This window comes from Danio rerio, chromosome 11, assembly GCF_052040795.2.
Source record: "Danio rerio strain M-AB ecotype USA chromosome 11, GRCz13ab, whole genome shotgun sequence".
Lineage (NCBI taxonomy): Eukaryota > Metazoa > Chordata > Actinopteri > Cypriniformes > Danionidae > Danio > Danio rerio.
This window is the reverse complement of record NC_141031.1, coordinates 13170823-13189197: the sequence shown is the minus strand read 5'-3', so window position 1 is coordinate 13189197 and position 18375 is coordinate 13170823. Positions and strand designations below refer to the sequence as shown.

The window sequence follows — 18375 nt, the reverse complement described above, 5'->3', positions numbered from 1 at the left end:
GTTTACATGTTGTGTTGGTGTGGGTTTCCTCCGGGTGCTCCAGTTTCCCCCACAGTCCAAAGACATACGCTATTGGTGAATTGAATAAGCTACATTTTCCATAGTGTATGTGTGTGAAAGAGAGTGTATGGGTGTTTCCCCGTGATGGCTTGCAGTTGAATGGGCATCTGCCGTGTAAAACATATGCTAGATAAGTTGGCGGTTCATTTCACAGTGGCAACCCCTGATTAATAAAGGTACCAAGCCGAAAAGGAAATGAATGAATGAACAAGTTAGATCCAGAATAAATCCACATTATGATCTACAGAACGATAGGGTGTTCTGCCAATACTTGAAGCCAGATATCACAGGACACCTTCAGGGGTCCTGCAGAGTTCACTCTTCAGCGTATGTGATGTTTCGGCTCATCTGTGTGCGTCAGAGTAAAACATATTTTTGTAAAGAAATAAAAATGTAGGATAGGGACAGGAAAACATTTTAATGTGAGCTCAAATTCATTAAAGGGGCAATTCACTCAAAAACAAAAATAATGTCACCCGTCCAATGTTTCATACCTATTTGAGTTTCTTTTGAAGATAAATTGAAGAATGTTGTAAAACAGCCACTGGCTTCCATAGTATTTTGTGTTCCTACCATTGATTCAGATCAATTCATCTTTATTTTTATAGCGCTTTCACAATGTAGATTGTCAAAGCAGCTTCACAGAAGATTATAGTGATTTGAAACAGTTTCAGTTCAGTTCAGTGTGGTTTAGTATTCACTGCTGAGAGTCCAAACACTGAAAAGCAAATCTATCGATGCGCAGTTCTACAAATCCCAAACTATGCAAGCCAGAGGCAACAGCGGTGAGAAAAAAAAACTACCAATTGGTGAAAGTGAAGAATAAAAATGCGCATTTCTGATATGGGCATAAAAAAATATAAATGCGCTGATAAATAGCACCATGGTGCTCACGGCAATTTTGATTCTTGGCTCGAGGTCCTTTGCTCCCAATACTTTCCTGTCTGTAACCTCCACTATCCTACCCACATTTAAAAATAAATCCTAAAAGAATAATTTAAAAGAAAAAATGTGTATAAACTACAATGAAAACACTTTTACCAAACAAATTACAGTATGAGCATTAAAAAAGTCATGTGGTTTTCTTATGAGACAATCAGGTGACAAACCAGCAGACTGAGCACATTGTAAAACATCTGACAGTGTCTCACACCATCAAACACCGCTACGCACTCATTCCGTGTCGACATACTGTCTCCTGAGGCACAAGTCAGTTATTAAATAAAGAAAAGATTCACGCAGCTGCAAAATCAATTTAGTTTACTTTTGATATTTGGCCAGTTAATTAGGAAGTGACGATTTTGTTCTGTTTGACTCGTTGGATGGAAACACTATTCTCTAGGTTATTTTGCACATCTTTCTTGCGATATTTCAGTTTTGTGCACACATTTAATTCGCATTGTTAGATGGAAACAAAGCTAATGACTGCCACCCCTTATCTTGTTTATTTTTTACAGAAATAAAATCAATAAAAGTTTAGAACTACTTCATTATATCTTTGAGTGAACTATCCCTTTAAGATGCATTTACAAAACAGTGACGTTTCATTTCATGCTGAAGCAAAGAATAACTAGTCTGCATATTTAATTATATTCTTTATTAGTAAGATATTGCCAAAGATTTGGACAACATGCTGCAATCATCTGACTTTTATTCTTGTTTATATAGAGCTTCAAAAGACACGTGTCCTCAACAGGACGTCAGAGAATCAAAGTCAAACAAAATAAAGATGAATTTAAGGGAAAAAGGCATGAAGATGGTGGAGAAGATTCTTTGGCATTGAAAATAAAACAGTGGTTCAAAGGGCATAGATCACCCCAGAAATGAAAATTTATTCAGTTTATCCATCCTCAAGTGCTTCCAAACCTTTATGAGTTTCTTTAATCTGTTGAACACAAATAGAGATATTCTGAAGAATGCTAAAAAGCCTGTAACTATTGACTCTCATAATAGGAGAAACAAATACCAAGTCGAAGGCTTTCTTCAAAATATCTTCATTTGTGTTTAAGAAGAAATTCAAACATGTTTGGAACAAAATGGAGGATAAGAAAATTTTCATTTTTGGGTGAACTATCTCTTTAAAAGGCAAATACCAATTATGTTTACAGGAATAAATTATTACAGTGTTTTTGGTCAAGAATTTACTAATACTGTTGTGTTTACTTGTGCCTTAGTTAATACAATTTATCCCTTAAAAGTCTAAGTGTTCAGCTTACATTATCTATGGTTCCCCTTTGAAGCGAAATAAATGGTTTGGTCCGTAACACTTCAGCAAATCTCAGTATAGAACTGCTGACTTGGAACTACAGAGAGTTGCATAAGTTACAGTGTGAGCTGGAGATGAGTGTTTTAAGGCAGCTGAAGGTGAGAGGTAATGTTTGAAATCAGAGAAGATGGAAAGTTGTGGGGATGCTAATGCTAACGCTAACCTTTGCTACACGCATTCTAATCCAAACAGTCGAACGCTATGGGGAATTTGCATAACTACTGAGATTAATATTTCCATGTGCTCGATTCCCTCAGATGTTTGGCAGTAGAAATACAAGAGTCTATATGGGTAATGCTGGAAGTGTTGATTATGTTAAACACTACTTTAGCCTGCAAGCTAACCTAAAATACAGACTTGGAGAAAATGCCCACAGAAAAAAAGACAGTAAGATGCGTTTGGAGTAGGATGTGCTCTCGACATTTATGTCAGTCCAATCTCCTCCAGAACACTACGTGGTGTCTCGGCTTCCTGTTAAAGATGAGAATCAGATTTTAGTTTATATCTTCACTAAATAAATCCAAGATTCAGAACAAGCAGTGTCTGTGTTTCTCACCTCCTGCAGCATGTCCGCTTGCTCTATGGCCTTTAGAACGTTCTTCTTCGATGTCTCTTGGGCTTCACCGCCCAGTATAAACTCATCCAGAATGTAATAGGCTTTCTCAAAGTTGAAGATAATGTCCAGCTCACACACCTAGTGTTCAAACACAAAAAGCATCACAATGAGCACTCGCAAGAGTTTTTTCAAAGGATCTATTGGTCATTAGCTACTATGTCTAGAATTTGAAGTAATATTGGGTTTACTACTGGATTGTGAGTTCTCCCCATGTTCCAGTGGGTTCTCTCTGGGTGCTCCAGTTTCCGCCACAGTCCAAAGACGTGGCATAGATGAATTGGGTAAAACCTAATTAAGTGGCCATGGTGAATGAATGTGTGTGAATGAGAGTGTATAGACTTCAATGTGGTCATGTCATTGGCTCATGAACATTTCCTGCTTGTTATCAAACTATTTCATAACTGTAGCAAGATTTATTCATAACCTTATGTTAGAACAGCTATCATAACATTATTTATCAATATGTGGCTCTTTTTGGATTCTCTCTAAGCTATAGAAATTAAAAATGTCAATCAGGAAATACATTGGGAACATTGTTTTTGTTTACATCCCTTAAAATGGTCTATAGGTGTTTCCCAGCACTGGGTTGTGGCTGGCAGGGCACTCACTGCATAAAACATATGCCAAAGTAATTAGTAGTTCATTCTGCTGTGGTGACCCCTGATTAATCAAGACTAATCTGATAGTGAGTGATTCACATGGGGCATCAGCGTCAATGCTTCCCATTCACTTTGAATGGGTGACGTCAAACATTGCCGAACTGAATTATGGATTTGCGCTCGCTGCAGAGGTTGGGAATTTCTCAACTTTAAGCGCTTTGGAAGCGTCAGCCAATCATGGGTGCGTTTCCCAAACAACGGCATAACTTGTAGCTTAACTATCATAGTATGATGCATAGAACGATGCAGGGACGAGTGTTTCCCAAAACCGTAGTTTCTCTGTCACAGATCTATCGTTTGACCCATGTTAAGTTATACTGCAAAACGCCCATAACGATGCTTTAAACGGGGTAGAGTAACTACTAAGAAAAACCCCATAACTTTGTGCAAAAAATTGTTTTAAATGCATACACTATTTTTAAAAATTCCATTAGTTTTTGTAAAAACATGCACTTTTTCCCCATATTTCATATTAATTGAAATATATGTAAATGACACATATAGGACTTATACATGTTTCCTTTACAGATATTATTGAGAATATTCCATATAAAATCACTTAGCTAACTCATATTCTAATCTCATATAGAAATCATATAAATCGTTAATGGTTGTAAGCCTAATTTACAGTAGCCTATTTATTAAGAAATAAAAAATCCTACTTAATAATAATAATAATATTAATTTCCCCAATTTCAGTTAAACAGAGAGATTTTTTCAACACATTTCTAAACATAATAGTTTTAACAACTCATCTCTAATAACTGATTTATTTTATCTTTGTCATGATGACAGTAAATAATATTTTACTAGATATTTTTTCAAGACACTTTCAAGACAGCTTAAATGGGCTAATATATTAGTCCTTAAAATGGTGTTTAAAAAATTCAAAACTGCTTTTTTTTTTAGCCAAAATAAAACAAAATATGACTTTCTCCAAAAGAAAAAACATTATCAGACATACTGTGAAAAATTCCTTGCTCTGTTTAAAATCATTAGGAAAATATTCAAAGGGGGCTAATAATTCTGACTTTATATGTATGTATGTATGTATGTATGTATGTATATTGTTTCACAAGCTTTGGAGACGTAACAGCCTAAATTCCACTTTTAAATAAAAGGGCACCTATAGCTTTCATAATTAGCCACAGCTGAGTTTGAAATGGCATAAATGTTTTTAAAGTGCTTTACGAAGGGAGCGCAATTGTAAACATGAAGATTGCTAAAAACTGAACTGTAAAAATACTTTGAAAGCATATTACACTTAAAAGAGATGACTTTATTGTACTTTTTTTAATCATTGCAAGATTAATTTATAGAATGTTCTAAATTAATAGGGCCTAGGGGTTATAACAGGGAATAGAACACAAGCAGAAACTATGCTTCTAATTACAGCTCTAGAGGTGTAGTTGCAAGCATACAAGTTTGCCACGCAGTTTGCGAATGTTCATTGGAGCAATGGATTTGGGAAACGGCAAATGTCTGTAGCGATGGAACTTGCAGCCTTAGCTAGCTAACGATGGTTTTCGGAAATGCACCCTAGATCGATTTATGCAAATAAGACGATTGCATCTGCCCCAACTTCCGACAGGCCCTCCATCAAGCGTTGACGCTGATGCCTCTTAAGAATCTACCGTGAGTGAGTTGGGAGAATAATCATCTACATGCTTGAGCATCACTTGCAGTATTTCAGAGGGGTCAGTACTCGATCCAAATTTATTTTTACTTTTTATAATTTATATTAGTAATATGTCAAAAATAGTAATGTTATTTTAATTGCAGATGACAAATATTGTTCTGTTCTTGGGGAAATTTAAAAGTTATCAGAGACTATTAATTTTGAAATAAGCAAACTAAAAAAAGTGGTTTGATAGAATTATCATTCGTTCAATAATTTTTTTTTCTGGGAAACACCCATACATACATACATGCCCTTATACGATCCTGCCAATTTAGTTCATCCAATTCCCATTTACCACGTCTTTGGACTTTGGGGGAAACCGGAATACCCGGAGGATACCCACGCGAACACGATGAGAACTTGCAAACTCCACACAGAAATGCCAACGGGCCCAGCTGGGACTTAAACCAGCAACCTTCTGGCTGTGAGTCTACAGTGATAACCACTGAGCCACCTCGCCACCAAAATAAATTATCATTATATGTAATAAAACAAAATGTATGGTGTTTAGCAAAAATTTTAAGAGTATTCTAGTTCATATACAAAAGAAATGGTATAGATATCGAAAGAGTTTGATGGCGATTCTATGGATGTAAAAAGAATAAAGAAAAATACATTTGTGGGGTGATAATAAATAATAAATTAAGTTGAAAATCTCACATAAATCCCGTACATAATAAACTAAAGTGTCTCTGTTTTGAATAAAGGAACCACAAATCACTCCACATAATTTATAGTGCAATAATATTAGCAGATTTCAATTATTGCTCAGAGGTTTAGGGCAACATATATAAATGTAGATTATCATCATTATCGATGCTGAAAAAAAGAGCAATACAGATTTATAAAATTGGCTATGGAGATTTCTTTAATCAAAGATAATAAAATATATTTATTAGTTTCATTTTCAAACAGCAGAAATAAAGTATAAAAGCAAAGAATAATTTGCTTCCTGTTAATATTCAAAATGGTTTATTAATGAGGAGGAAAGGAGTGATTTTAGGAGAGAGTGTAAACATCATCTTTTCATTTTTGTATTTCTGTGTGGAGTGAATCTGTGGAACAGACTAGAGCACAAGCAATGACCGAGTTTGACTTTGTTCAAAAAGCAATATAAACATATGGTTTTCAGAACGGATATGGAAAAAGAACAGATTTGACTGGCGTTTCTACAATAACAGTTGATATACATGTGTGAAAGAGTGTATAAGATAAGAATGAGATGACAATGATGGAGTTATTTGAGGATTATTGTTGTGATTATGGCTTAATGTAGATTAGTATGAGTCGGACTAAATTCCTAGATATTCCAAGAATTCCTATTCGGACATGAAAAGGTTAAAATTGTTTTGTGTTGTGTTGTATTGTGTTGTATTGTAATATTTAGCTTTTTTACTAATACTATTGTAAGAATTTATTTTCACATCTTTGAAATGATGTCTAAGTCTATGTTATTCAAAACACATTGAAGTTATTTAGAACAGATTGCCTAGCTCAAATTTCCTTCTGTTCATCAAACAAGGCTAATATCTGGCTTCAGAAAGTTTGGAATATAGCCATATGGATGGTTTTATTTAAAGCCCTTATGGTTTTGGAGTTTGAAACAAAACAAGGATGAATAAATGATGTGATTTTAGGGTGAACTGCTCATTTAACATCTGATAAACACCAGCTGCTCGAGTCTGAATAGCAAATATTAGCAAAAAACTCACACTGCCAAAATACTTGTCCAGCAGCTCCACGTATCGGTGGATGATCTCCAGAGTTATCAACTCATTTTCCTGGTCCTCCACAGCACAGCAAAAGTACAGGCTGGCATATCTGAAATGTGAAATAAAGCTTAACTTACTGTACAACGAAATCAAAAAGCCTTTTTTCTGTTCCTCTTTTAATCTGACCGCAGTGCAAATCTGTCACTTACACACCATCAGAAAGAAGATAGTGTTGTTCTGAAAAGATATTCTTTTCCACTTTCTTGATAACATTTAAATAACGTTACAATGTGGCTGTTGCTTTCTTATACACTGTAATCCAATTAGTATTGGGCAATCCAATAAACAAAGTTAGGAGTTGACAGTAAAAATTTTACTTTTACTTTTTTCAACTCAACCATTCTCAGGCTTTACATGAAATTACACTTTCCACATATAAACTTCAGAATAGTCAGGATTTAAGAGTCAAATATCTAATTTATTTGCTCCAAAATAATGTAGAAATCATTACAGACAGATCTACATTGAGATTTAATGTCTAGATTGCTTATAATGCTGTAAATGCTTTGGAATGACTTAACAATGTTGTTATATTTAAGCAATTCCATGCAATTGTCAACCTTGCCATGACAAAATGTAAGTTTTCACCAAAATACTGAAACCATTTGTTGTTTTTTGTGTGTGTAAGCAAGTATTTTACAGCTTTTTCGAAATACTCAAAACTTTCTCTGTCCATGTTTTTAAACAATTTTATTTGATTTACCAAAGTCACAGTAATGACGATTTCACATTGGTCACATCCATAATAGAAAGGATCTCACATCCATAACAAAGCTTTTACCGCATAAATGCAAAAATATTCAATAAAATAAAATCAATCATGTTTGTTCTATAGAGAGCCAACTCTTATCCTTTTGAATAGCATTATTGTTTTTGGGTTGTGCAGTTTAATTCACAGAATTTCTAAAAAACATGTTGTAAACTGCAAACTTGCATACCAGGCCCGTAGCCAGGGGGGGTTCGGTGGTTCGAAAGACCCACCCCTCAATAACAAAGGTCCAAAATTTGTTCCATACATGAGCTCATGTGTCTTATTTTGACTGCTATGCCATCATAAATAGTGAAATTAATCCATTAAAAAAGGCTTTAAGACCAAGCAAAATGCTATGTTCAAATTAATTTGAAAAACTAATATGGCTATTTTTGTTATCCTTGAATTTTCAATCAAATCAAATGTACTTTTTTTTACAGGAGAGGCTAGAAAAATTGTGAAGCTTTTATTATTATTATGTTTTAATTTTTTAATATTCAAATAGCCAAATTCTGACTGAAGATAGTTGAATGTTCTGGCCATTTTGTTGGCTAAGGCAGTTTTTTAATTTAAAACTTAAGCAGATTCCTATTTTTTTTCTCTAATGATTTATGATGTAATAAATTTGTATTTTAAAATAAGTATTTATTCATTTTCTTTATTCTAAATCTTTAGGAAATATTTTGGTACATTAAATGTTTCGTTATGATGATGATCTAATAGGCAAATCCAGCTAAAAATAGTGCTTTAATTGTCACTAAAATACAGTTTTTAAATCTCATACATTGTAAATGGGTTGAGTAACTGCAAAGAAGGTCCACATTTTGAGAAAAAGAACCACTCCTTATAACAGGCTGGAATACTTTTTTGGTCACATCTATAACGCATGCTTATTTTCCTCATTTAAAGGAACAAAACATGTTTACAGAAAATTTTTTTCTGATTTGTATTTTCTGATAGATTAACTCTAGTTAGTGGTTCTGGAAAATATAAACGGATAATGTAACATACTTTCTATGTAAATTTATGTTTTGAGTTTTTTTTACTGCAAATGTTACATCCATAATGCTGGAATTGATCATTTATAGTCATATTGTATATTTTTTAAATCACAACAATTCCATTTACAATTGTGCCTTTTTTTACTTTCTGCAATCTTCAAATACGTTTACAAATCTAAGGTTTGTAATGGTTGTGATTCTCCTCATTGCTGGTTGGGTTGGTAGATGTTTTTTAATTAAATCAAATTCAATGTATTTTAAACTATCGTTACAAAGTAAAGTAAATATAATAATCATACACAGTAAATATGTATTTACTTACGTTAACTAATTATATGTCAACATCACATTCTTGTCATTTGAATTGCTGAATACAGTTGAGAGAAGGTCAGACTCCCTAAGTTGGGGCGGACCATGTTTACCGCTTCAAAGGGGTCCTACTTACATTTAAGGTGTTAAAAACTTGCCCCTTGTCTTGCAAAGACAACTTCATCTCATTTAATAGTTTATCAAATATAAATAGTATATATCACAACACAAAAACAGCGTAACGTCAGTGCCTGTAATGCGTTTGAAATAATCAGTGAACACCCAAGTCTACCGAATTCATGGAAAATGCCAAATACAATGTATCTGTAGTTTCCTCCATGCGATGCAGGTCGTTTGCCAACCTTTTATAGACGATCTTCAAATCCCTCCATTCCAGGAAGCTGCACATTTTAGGTTTGCGTGCCAGCACCATCTGAATGACCTCACGGGAGATTTTCTTCTTCTGTGTGTCAGACAACGGCACGTACCATTTCTGAAGCCGCAGCTTTCCCTGCCTGCTAAAAAGCAGCATGAACTGCATCTGAAAACAAGAAAACAAACAAAAAGAGAGTCTTAAACCGTGTTTGTACGCTGTATCACCGTAAATGCCCAGTCAAGTCAAGTCCAAATAGTACTTAGCATTTCCCACCTATTCATACAGGAAACATTTATCATGTCACCTATTTCAAAAAGTAATTTCACATTTGACATGAACCAAGCGACGCACTGTCGTGTTGCGTGAATTACTTCTGTTTGTCGTGACAAAGAAGGAAGAATCGCGTTAGCATGAAGGCTGCGGCCGCTGTAAATGTTACATATTTCAACTACACACACACATTAAAAAGCCATGTGTGTTTGCTCAAGCAAGTCCGAAACATCTGTAATCGTCCATCAATGCAAGAGATAAAATGTTGCTTTTACCTTCAAGTTTATTTTACACTCGTTCCCGTGAGCAGCATGAGCTTTGTGGCTGATGGCAGTAAACGCAGATGTGAGGAGTCCCGTTACATGGACGCATCATCGCCCTTTTGCTAGATAGCTGGAATCGCGTCTTCTCATTGGCTCACAGACTCACCGATGACACTCTGTATTGGTCCACACCCGAACAGGATGGGTGAAGCTTTGAGACGGAGGTTTTTTATGCAGTGATATTGATCATGAAAATGAATCTGTGGGGAGAAAAAAGAAACACACACACACGCACACGCACACACAGTAAATAATTGGACACATTTATATGATCTTAATTTTAAAATAGTATTTTTATTTCTGTTTAAAAATTACAGAAACTTATTAAATGCAATTTTTGGCATACATTTACCCAAAAAAAAACTATTGGACACTCCAATCATCTATTACCCAGACTTATGTCTTTTTTTATCAAATTTTATCCAACCAGATCCTATGGAAGGTCGTTGGGGCCAAAACATATGCAGCAAACGCGTTAACGTTGGTACGTTTTAACACGTTTTTTTTCAACTAGTCATATTTTTAAAGCCATCCTTTAATAAGTTCTCCAACCTGATCATTTTAATTGTATAATGTAATTTAACTTGAATCACAATAAATGTTTTGCAGTCAATGATCTGTAGCAGATATTTTGTGTTATGAAAGGCATGTTATGCAGGAATGTTATGTTTGATGGCCTGGGACATTATAATGCTTGTCATCCAGCTGCGGAGATTTCTTTGAAAAATGAGATAGTTTAAAAAAAAACAACGCGTACCAACGTGTTAACGTGTAAATTACTATAACGTGTTTGTTGCAGGCGTTTGGGCCCCAATGAACTTCCATAAGATCCAAACACAGGGATCCATCTGGGATGTTGAGGGAGGCTTGATATATGGCTTTATTATTCATCCACTAGAGATCGCTGTGATGATCAGATTCTCCTCAACTTTTCAAGCGTCGACTGAAGCATCAGCAAATCAGATCACTGTATGCAAATACACCAGCTCAGACAGAACCGATTGCAGACTTATTTCATTGGCTGATATTGCTATGATGATCGCGTGAGCCCTTAACTTCAAACACGCCCTCTGTCAAGCTTTACATTCTTGAATGGCCTGATATGATACATAATAATAATAATAACTCTAGGGGATTTAAAATGTTAAGTGAAACCTGAACACATCCATCCATGTCCGAACAGCCTAATTATGTGTTGTGTCACTAAATGAAGTGCTTATACTCAACAAAATATTTATTAAAAGTAAAAACTCCAAGTATAAGAGTGGTTTTATACTATTACCCATGGATGTTGAAAACAGTCCGATTTTGGCCTCCATGCGGTCATGAAATGGAGTCACTGAATTCCTACTGAAATTTCATATCTTCCAGAGAGAGGCGGTATCGTACCATAACCGTGTTGACAATCTGTAATTTGTGTCTTTGATGTTAACAAACAAACGCGAAGCCCCACAACTATTGAAAATATATTTAAAAAAATAATTTAAAGTGACCTGCACAAAAATAAATGACCTATTTATAATTAATTATTAATGTATTTTAGTAAATTATATTATCTATTGATTACTGTTTAAACATGTCACAGTAGTAAAATACAAACGCTAAAGTTTGTTTCTCCCTGCTTTACTCAGGCTGCACTGCAGTGTCTATTCTCAGATGCAATCCCACCACTGATCAGCTCGGGGGCTTTGACCTGCTCCTTCTCTGACTTGAACCGGTTCACCCCTCCTGACACGACCTAGGGGTCCCGAGCTCCCCCAGGAGCACCATATCGATACCTAACTTAGTGTGGACGCCTGATCGACATAGTCCACTGCAGTCCAGAAGCCCTGAGCTCAAGCAATCTGCAGCCTCATGCCCCATTCACACGGGGCTTCAGCATGAACGCTTGACTGAAGGCGTGTCTGAAGTTGGGGCTGAAGCGATCGTCATAGAAGCGTCAGGGGGAGCTTGGGACCACCAGGTCGTGTAATGAGGGGTGAACCGGCCCAGGTCGGAAACGAAGCAGGTCAAATCCCCCGTGCTGATCAGTAGTGGGATCACACCTGAGAATAGACACTGCAGTGCAGCCTGAGCGACACAGAGAGACGCAGACTTTTCTCCCAGGAGCACTTACACATACAAAATAAAGAGAAGAAATACTAATTAATCTCTTTCCCTAATTTTTTATTGTTCTGACCATTCTAGATTTATAGGGTCATCATAATTGCATTATAACAGGCTTCATTAGGCAGTAAATCTTTTGGACTCTTAAAATGTTCTTTTGATTATCAGAGACAATAAATATCACACACTTCTGATCACTTCTACATTCACTGTAATCCACTGCCACAATTACACACACACACACACACACACACACACACACACACACACACACACACACACACACACACACACACACACACACACACACAGACACATTGCTGTATAATAAAGCTTTGAACTAAACTTTGGATTTGGATGAGGCAACTTTAATATTTTATTGATTTTAACACATAATGAAGATCAAAGGCAATCATGAAGTGATTTACATTATAAACGCAGCAGGAAATGATGAGATTAGAGAGTTTTAAATCATTTTTAACACACGGAAATAAACTTTTGTAGAAAATAAATTTGAAGGTGCCTTTAAAAAGTGTTAAATTACTTTAAAAACGAAAAAACAAATCGCCAATAGGTGGCAGCAAGAGACCGCTTTAATCGAGTGAAGCTTTGAGTGATTCATTCAGCCACGAATTACTGATTCATTGACTCGTCCGACTCTTTACAAAGGCCAGAATCATTCGTGTACGGAAACGCTGCTGTATTTTATTCAGAGATGTCCAACTGTTCTGCTGTTTATTTAATTATTATCATAGTAATGATTTCACTATTATTTATGAGAAAATAACGCGGAAGTTTTTCAGCGCCTCGTCACGTGATTATCAGCATCCATGGCAACGGTTCTTTTTGTGTTGTTTTGAACTTCGCTCTGTCATTGGCATCTGATCTCGGCGTCCTTCGTGGCAACTGATTCCCAGATTATTGATATTATTGATTGTTGGATACATCGATTGATCCTCTGCTGCTCCCTTCATTCAGGTTTGAATCTTGTTATCACACTGTAGTTTGTATTCAGTATGTCTTGTGTTCATTACAGGTTTCAGAGTCGGCTCACCTACGACTCGCTCCAGTTTGAGGGCCTCAACATCACTGTGGGAGAGCTGAAGCGGCAGATCATGAGGCGCGAGAGGCTGAAGTTCTGCCAGCTGAAGATCAGCAAAGCCCAAACTGATGAAGGTGAGATGAGGAAAAGCCACTTAAACTATACTACACTAACATTAGATGTGTTATCAGACAGACTTGTAGAAGCTGACATGTGTTATCATGACTCTGATGGTGACATATAGTGATGTTCTGAGTGTTTTAAAATGCTAATGGCGCTCAAAGTATACCATGGTAAATGATTATTGCTATATTCAAACTTTATTTTGCTGTCAGAATACACAGATGATGATGCTCTCATCCCCAAAAACACGTCGGTCATCATCAGACGGGTCCCTGCGGCTGGACTGAAGTCCTCCAACAGAAGATTTGTTGGGTAAGTCATGTGAAATAAGCGCAACCATCCTCTGATAGATGTTATATCAAGAGTTTGAGTCTGTCTGTGGTGTTTTAGTCACACAAGCTCCTTTCTTTTGCAGACATCAAGCTGGATTATCAGCCAAATCTTCTCAAACAGGTGATTCTTCACTCCTCTCACTGGAGCAGCTGTTGAAGGTATTGAACAAATGATTAATTCACCCCACTGTGCTGCTCTGTATTGAACTGCAGTGTTTGCATTTGAGGTGTCATAATGACATGTAGTGCAGAATATCAATACGCAGTGTTTAGCAAACAACAATACACACAAACACACACACACAAACACACAGCTTCTTAGGGAGATTTGAGGGTGTTTATTTAGAGCAAATCAGTGAAATAAAATTCTAATGTGCAAATGCCTGTGAAACAGACTGAGAATCTAGCTGAGGCAAAGGCATCAGAGGAGGACAAGCTAAAAGCGGTGATGTACCAGTCCAGTCTGTGCTACTACTCCAGCAGGTGAGCGTTCAGACACTGACAGGTTTGGTTTGTGAGAAATGTTAGAGCTGATTCTCATGGTTCTGATGTTCATCAGTGAGGCCATGACACTGCTTGGGCTTCTTCCACCCAACTATGTCTGCTTTCACTGTGGGATCCCAGGACACCACATTAGGCACTGCCCCTCTAAAGGGGTAACTGGGTTTTCTAAGCTTATGGTTGCTGTGAACTTGAGCTCTTGTCTCCATCAGTCAGATTGTTTGCTCTGTCGTTTGACTGTCACTCATGAATTCACAGGGCAGCAGCTCTGCTCCGCACAAGCGCATCAGGAGGAGCACAGGAATTCCCAGCAGCTTCCTGTTGGAGGTGGACGACCCAAACCGAAAGGGAGTCATGATGGACGGCAGCGGCAAATACGTCATTCCCATCATAGACGCGTGAGTAAACTGTACTTGGCATTGCAGCATGTTCTATTGTTTGTGAAAATCTCACATTATGTCTGCTTGTGTGTGTTTGCACTCGATCTGTTCAGTGAGGCCTATGCTGCTGAGAAGAAAAAGAGGCCTTCCTTCTGCCAGACCAAGCCGCTGCCCTCCTCTACCTCAGCTGGTACAGCATCTTCAGTCCAGGACGCCAGAGGGAAACGTTCCCGCTCCCCATCTCCACCAGAGACGCACAACGACCAGAAGAGACCACGGCACTGAGAGACCTTCACCCAAGAGACCTGGAGCCGACGTGAGCACAGTGTATATATTGTACATAGTTTATGAATAAAACTGAATAAAGATTATAGCAGCATAAACTGTGGACTGGTTGACCTTCACACAATACAGAAACACAAAAGAAAATGATCAACACATTAAGATAGAAATGATGAACAAACATGCTGCGGGAGAACCAGTGTGCTGTCCTGCTCACAATCTAAAACTTTTAGTTAAAGTTTATTTCAGAGGTGCTTCAGGGAAACTTTTTCTTATGAAAGGCCAAAAACTAAACTCGTCTGAGGGTGGTGGGCTGGAGGTAAATCTACCAAACTGTAAAATTGTCAATGTAATTTCCTAATTTATTATTATTATTCATTATATAATTTACATGATTCACTGAATACTGTAATTTACAACATTTCAAATTCTTTAATTGTATTAATAATTATACATTTTATAATGAATGAAAGTCTTACAATAAAACATGAACAATCCCATCTATAACACTAAAAATACACTTTGCCTTCGCTTACTGATGTCTTCTGTAATGTCTGCTCTCCTTCAAGTGACTATTATTTAATTTGATTCATTCACAACATTTCATTGAAACGTTTAATTTCAGTTTGTTTATTTTTGTATCTCAACAGTTAAAAAACAAAGTTATGTTGTATTAGAAATGACAATCTCTGTTAAAGACTTTTCCCCCAAAACTCCCCATCATTCTCCCTCTCTTCTCAGATGGGATGGAGGGCCAAATCAAAGGTTACCGTGGATCCACTTTGGCCCACGGGCCCTAGTTTGGGCATCTCTGGTTTACACCGATGACATGCTCATCTAATCAATCCTGGCCAAACAAAATGTTGCAGCTCATCAGGGGCCTCATGTATCAACGCTGCGTACGCACAAAAACTTTGCGTACGCCAGGTTTCACGCTCAGAATCGCTCACGTTTGGATTTACTAACAATGAACTGAACGTGGGAATGTGCGCACCTTCACGGCAGCTTTCTGGCAGGCGTACGCACATTTTTTGTGCGTGTCTGTTTTATTTCCATTGGCGACTCCTAGAGGCAGTTGTGTTAAATTCCTCTCTACAAAGTGTCTGAGCCTTGCAATGGCAGCTGTATGAGACGGGTTCAGCAGGTATATAAGGTTTCCATACCATACATTTGACCAGCTAAACATTTAAGCACAATTTGCAGCAGTCGCCTGTTTTCCCAATGTAATCTGAGCGATCTACCGCACGCACATTGCTATAAAGACACTATCTGAACTGAAGATGAATTTGCATGTGTGAATCAGAAACATTTCCATTCAATAAATGTGCAAATAAAATATGATGCTTATTGATATGAACTTATTGATGATTCCTACTTGTCTTTCTCGTGATAAATAGTTGGCAAAATCTGATATGTAGCGGGGGAAAAAACAAGAAAGAGTTCATCAGAAGCTGGATTCGAGCCGAGTTCATGCTCGAACGTATCAATTCATGATCACATGAGTCTTACGAGCGCGCCACTGAGACTGTTCAGCATACTTCAACAGTTTACAGATATAAACCACACTATTTCTTTTTTTTTTTTAATGCACTCAGTGCGATATGTTCAGACCCGACTGTGTTAACCGCATCAGCTAAACTCTTCCACTCTATTTTTTTCTTTTGTTGTTAATTCCGGAGAACAAACTTGCAAATAACACCGCTTTTCTCCGGTCTACCTCCGAAAGCAGCACCTCCAATTCACATTCTGTTCAAAGTTTCTCTTTTTGCTTGATTTTGCCGTTGCTTTTTCGTTGGGTTTTGCCATTAGCATAGTCATTAGCATATTCATACGGGGGAGGAGGCAGGGAGGGGTTTTGTGCTCGTGCATGTTGCGCTCAGTTTCACGTTCATTCAGATGTACAAAAGAATATGCATGAGATTCGGCGTACGCAGTGTTTCATACATCTGAAATTTTTTCTGCGTACGCACATTTACAGCTTCGTGCGTACGCAATGTTTTAGTAAGATTTCCACGCAAGTCTTCGTACATGAGGCCCCTGGTCTTCAATGATCCCAAGAGAGCCCACGTCACACCTCTCTTACCTCTCCACTTACACTGGCTGTCAGCTGAAGGTTCAAAACATCTCCACTTGCTACTTGGTACACTTGCCCCTGTGTCCAGAAGTGAGCACTGCCTCTTAGAACCATCCCATCAAGGATTTGGGGGTGTTTAACCCTTCTGTGCTGTTGGTGAAGTTTTGGTCCACTCTGGGCTGATTTTGAGGCTTAATTTACCAACAACTTTCTCTGTGGTTCAGCAAATGGGATGATTTTTGGTGACAAATCTTGTTGACACATATTTTGGGAAAATACTTTTAGAATTTTTTAAAAACTCAACAATACACTCTGGGCAAATTTACCACCCTTTCATTGTGTTCATGGCTGTTTTTGCCCAAGTGATTTCCATTATTTTTAAATGCAACGTCATGACAGCGTATAATCATGCATTCTTGATTGTTGGTGGTTTTTCCTGTTGGGAAGAGGTAAGATTTGTGATTTTTGCTGGTGATCATCAGTTACAGTTCAAAAAAGCTTGATTTCTTGCTTTTATTTGGTGTTTAGTGAGTGTGTGAGGTTGTAAGAGAGACTTTTACACACATAAATTGATGTGTAGGAGAAAATACAAAATAGGCACCTCAGCTGTCAGAACATAGTAAACATAGTAAGTGTACTTATGCATGCACTCTATAAATTGCAGTTTTACTCCACAGAACTCCATATAAAAGTCAGACACGCTTTTGCACGGGGCAATGTGAAGGATTTAATGGTGCCAACTGATGATCAACAGTAAAAATGAAATTTGACCTCTTCCTAAGTGGGAACCCACTAACCAGAGTTGCTGCTGGTCAAAAGGAGACCCTAAGATAATTTTTACTGCGGTGCTTCAGCAGAGAAACAAAAACACACAAACATACGTATTTAAATGTGTATTCATTGATTATATATAAAAATATGCATATAAACACTCAACATTAAATGTTTCATAAAATAACAGTTTACGTAAAAATAAACACTGACATGTCTTCTGCAGAAGGATTCCTAATTGCAAACATTTACAAAGGTTGTCATAAAACCCTGTCTGAAGCTGTAGAGATAGACGGTCCTCGGTGCTGCATGCTATATCTGTAACGGTCAGCTGCTGGTGTCTCTGGAGTAGTGCTGGATCAGGCCACCTCATCTACTTTTATGACAAATTTCAGCACTGAACCTCCATGTACAATGCAGAAGAAAGAAAAAAACTCATGACACCATTACAGTTTTTTTACAATTGTTTTGCCACAAATTTCAAAACTCTGGTGTCAATTTTCAAAATTCACAACCATTGCTAAAATTGCACATTTTTGCAAAACCCTTAACTCTTTTTCAAATGCTTGGATAAAACACACACAAGTCAAAAATACGTTGTTCATTGACCTAAGATCACCTTTTCAATATAACACAATTAAACTTCAAATTGATCCCATTTCAAAATGCAACTCAAACAT

General features: G+C 37.1%; 2 protein-coding genes and 1 pseudogene across 3 annotated transcripts; 1 reads left to right on the top strand and 2 right to left on the bottom strand.

Annotated features, from left to right (window-relative positions):
• Positions 1-1642: 1642 nt before the first annotated feature.
• LOC147841696 (AP-1 complex subunit sigma-2-like) lies at positions 1643-10118 on the bottom strand. Its single transcript, XM_087273452.1, has 5 exons — positions 10037-10118; positions 9478-9656; positions 6995-7103; positions 2883-3020; positions 1643-2797 (listed from the first exon to the last, which is right to left on the bottom strand). The coding sequence occupies exons 2-5, from the start codon at positions 9654-9656 to the stop codon at positions 2750-2752; spliced, it is 474 nt and encodes a 157-aa protein (XP_087129578.1). The 5' UTR covers positions 10037-10118; the 3' UTR covers positions 1643-2749.
• Positions 10119-11686: 1568 nt separating this feature from the next.
• On the bottom strand, positions 11687-11965 carry LOC147841695 (signal recognition particle RNA; annotated as a pseudogene).
• A 1095-nt stretch (positions 11966-13060) lies between these two features.
• LOC147841694 (E3 ubiquitin-protein ligase RBBP6-like) lies at positions 13061-14951 on the top strand. 2 transcript variants are annotated; one of them, XM_087273426.1, is made up of 7 exons: positions 13061-13366; positions 13568-13667; positions 13771-13846; positions 14082-14170; positions 14247-14343; positions 14447-14586; positions 14682-14951. In XM_087273426.1, the coding sequence occupies exons 1-7, from the start codon at positions 13207-13209 to the stop codon at positions 14851-14853; spliced, it is 834 nt and encodes a 277-aa protein (XP_087129552.1). In that variant the 5' UTR covers positions 13061-13206; the 3' UTR covers positions 14854-14951. The 2 variants fall into 2 exon arrangements, with proteins under 2 accessions (XP_087129552.1, XP_087129553.1); XM_087273427.1 differs by lacking the exon at positions 14247-14343.
• The last annotated feature ends 3424 nt before the right edge of the window (positions 14952-18375 follow it).

Bases quoted from the DNA above. Each gene is read 5' to 3' on its own strand.
- LOC147841696 (XM_087273452.1), bottom strand. From the start codon at position 9,656: ATGCAGTTCATGCTGCTTTTTAGCAGGCAGGGAAAGCTGCGGCTTCAG. The intron at 7,104-9,477 runs GTTGGCAAACGA...TTCACATTTCAG, and splicing joins TTGAAGATCGTCTATAAAAG to ATATGCCAGCCTGTACTTTT. The intron at 2,798-2,882 runs GTGAGAAACACA...CATCTTTAACAG, and splicing joins AAGCGGACATGCTGCAGGAG to GAAGCCGAGACACCACGTAG.
- LOC147841694 (XM_087273426.1), top strand. From the start codon at position 13,207: ATGTCTTGTGTTCATTACAGGTTTCAGAGTCGGCTCACCTACGACTCG. The intron at 13,367-13,567 runs GTGAGATGAGGA...TTTTGCTGTCAG, and splicing joins CAAAGCCCAAACTGATGAAG to AATACACAGATGATGATGCT. The intron at 13,847-14,081 runs GTATTGAACAAA...CCTGTGAAACAG, and splicing joins CACTGGAGCAGCTGTTGAAG to ACTGAGAATCTAGCTGAGGC.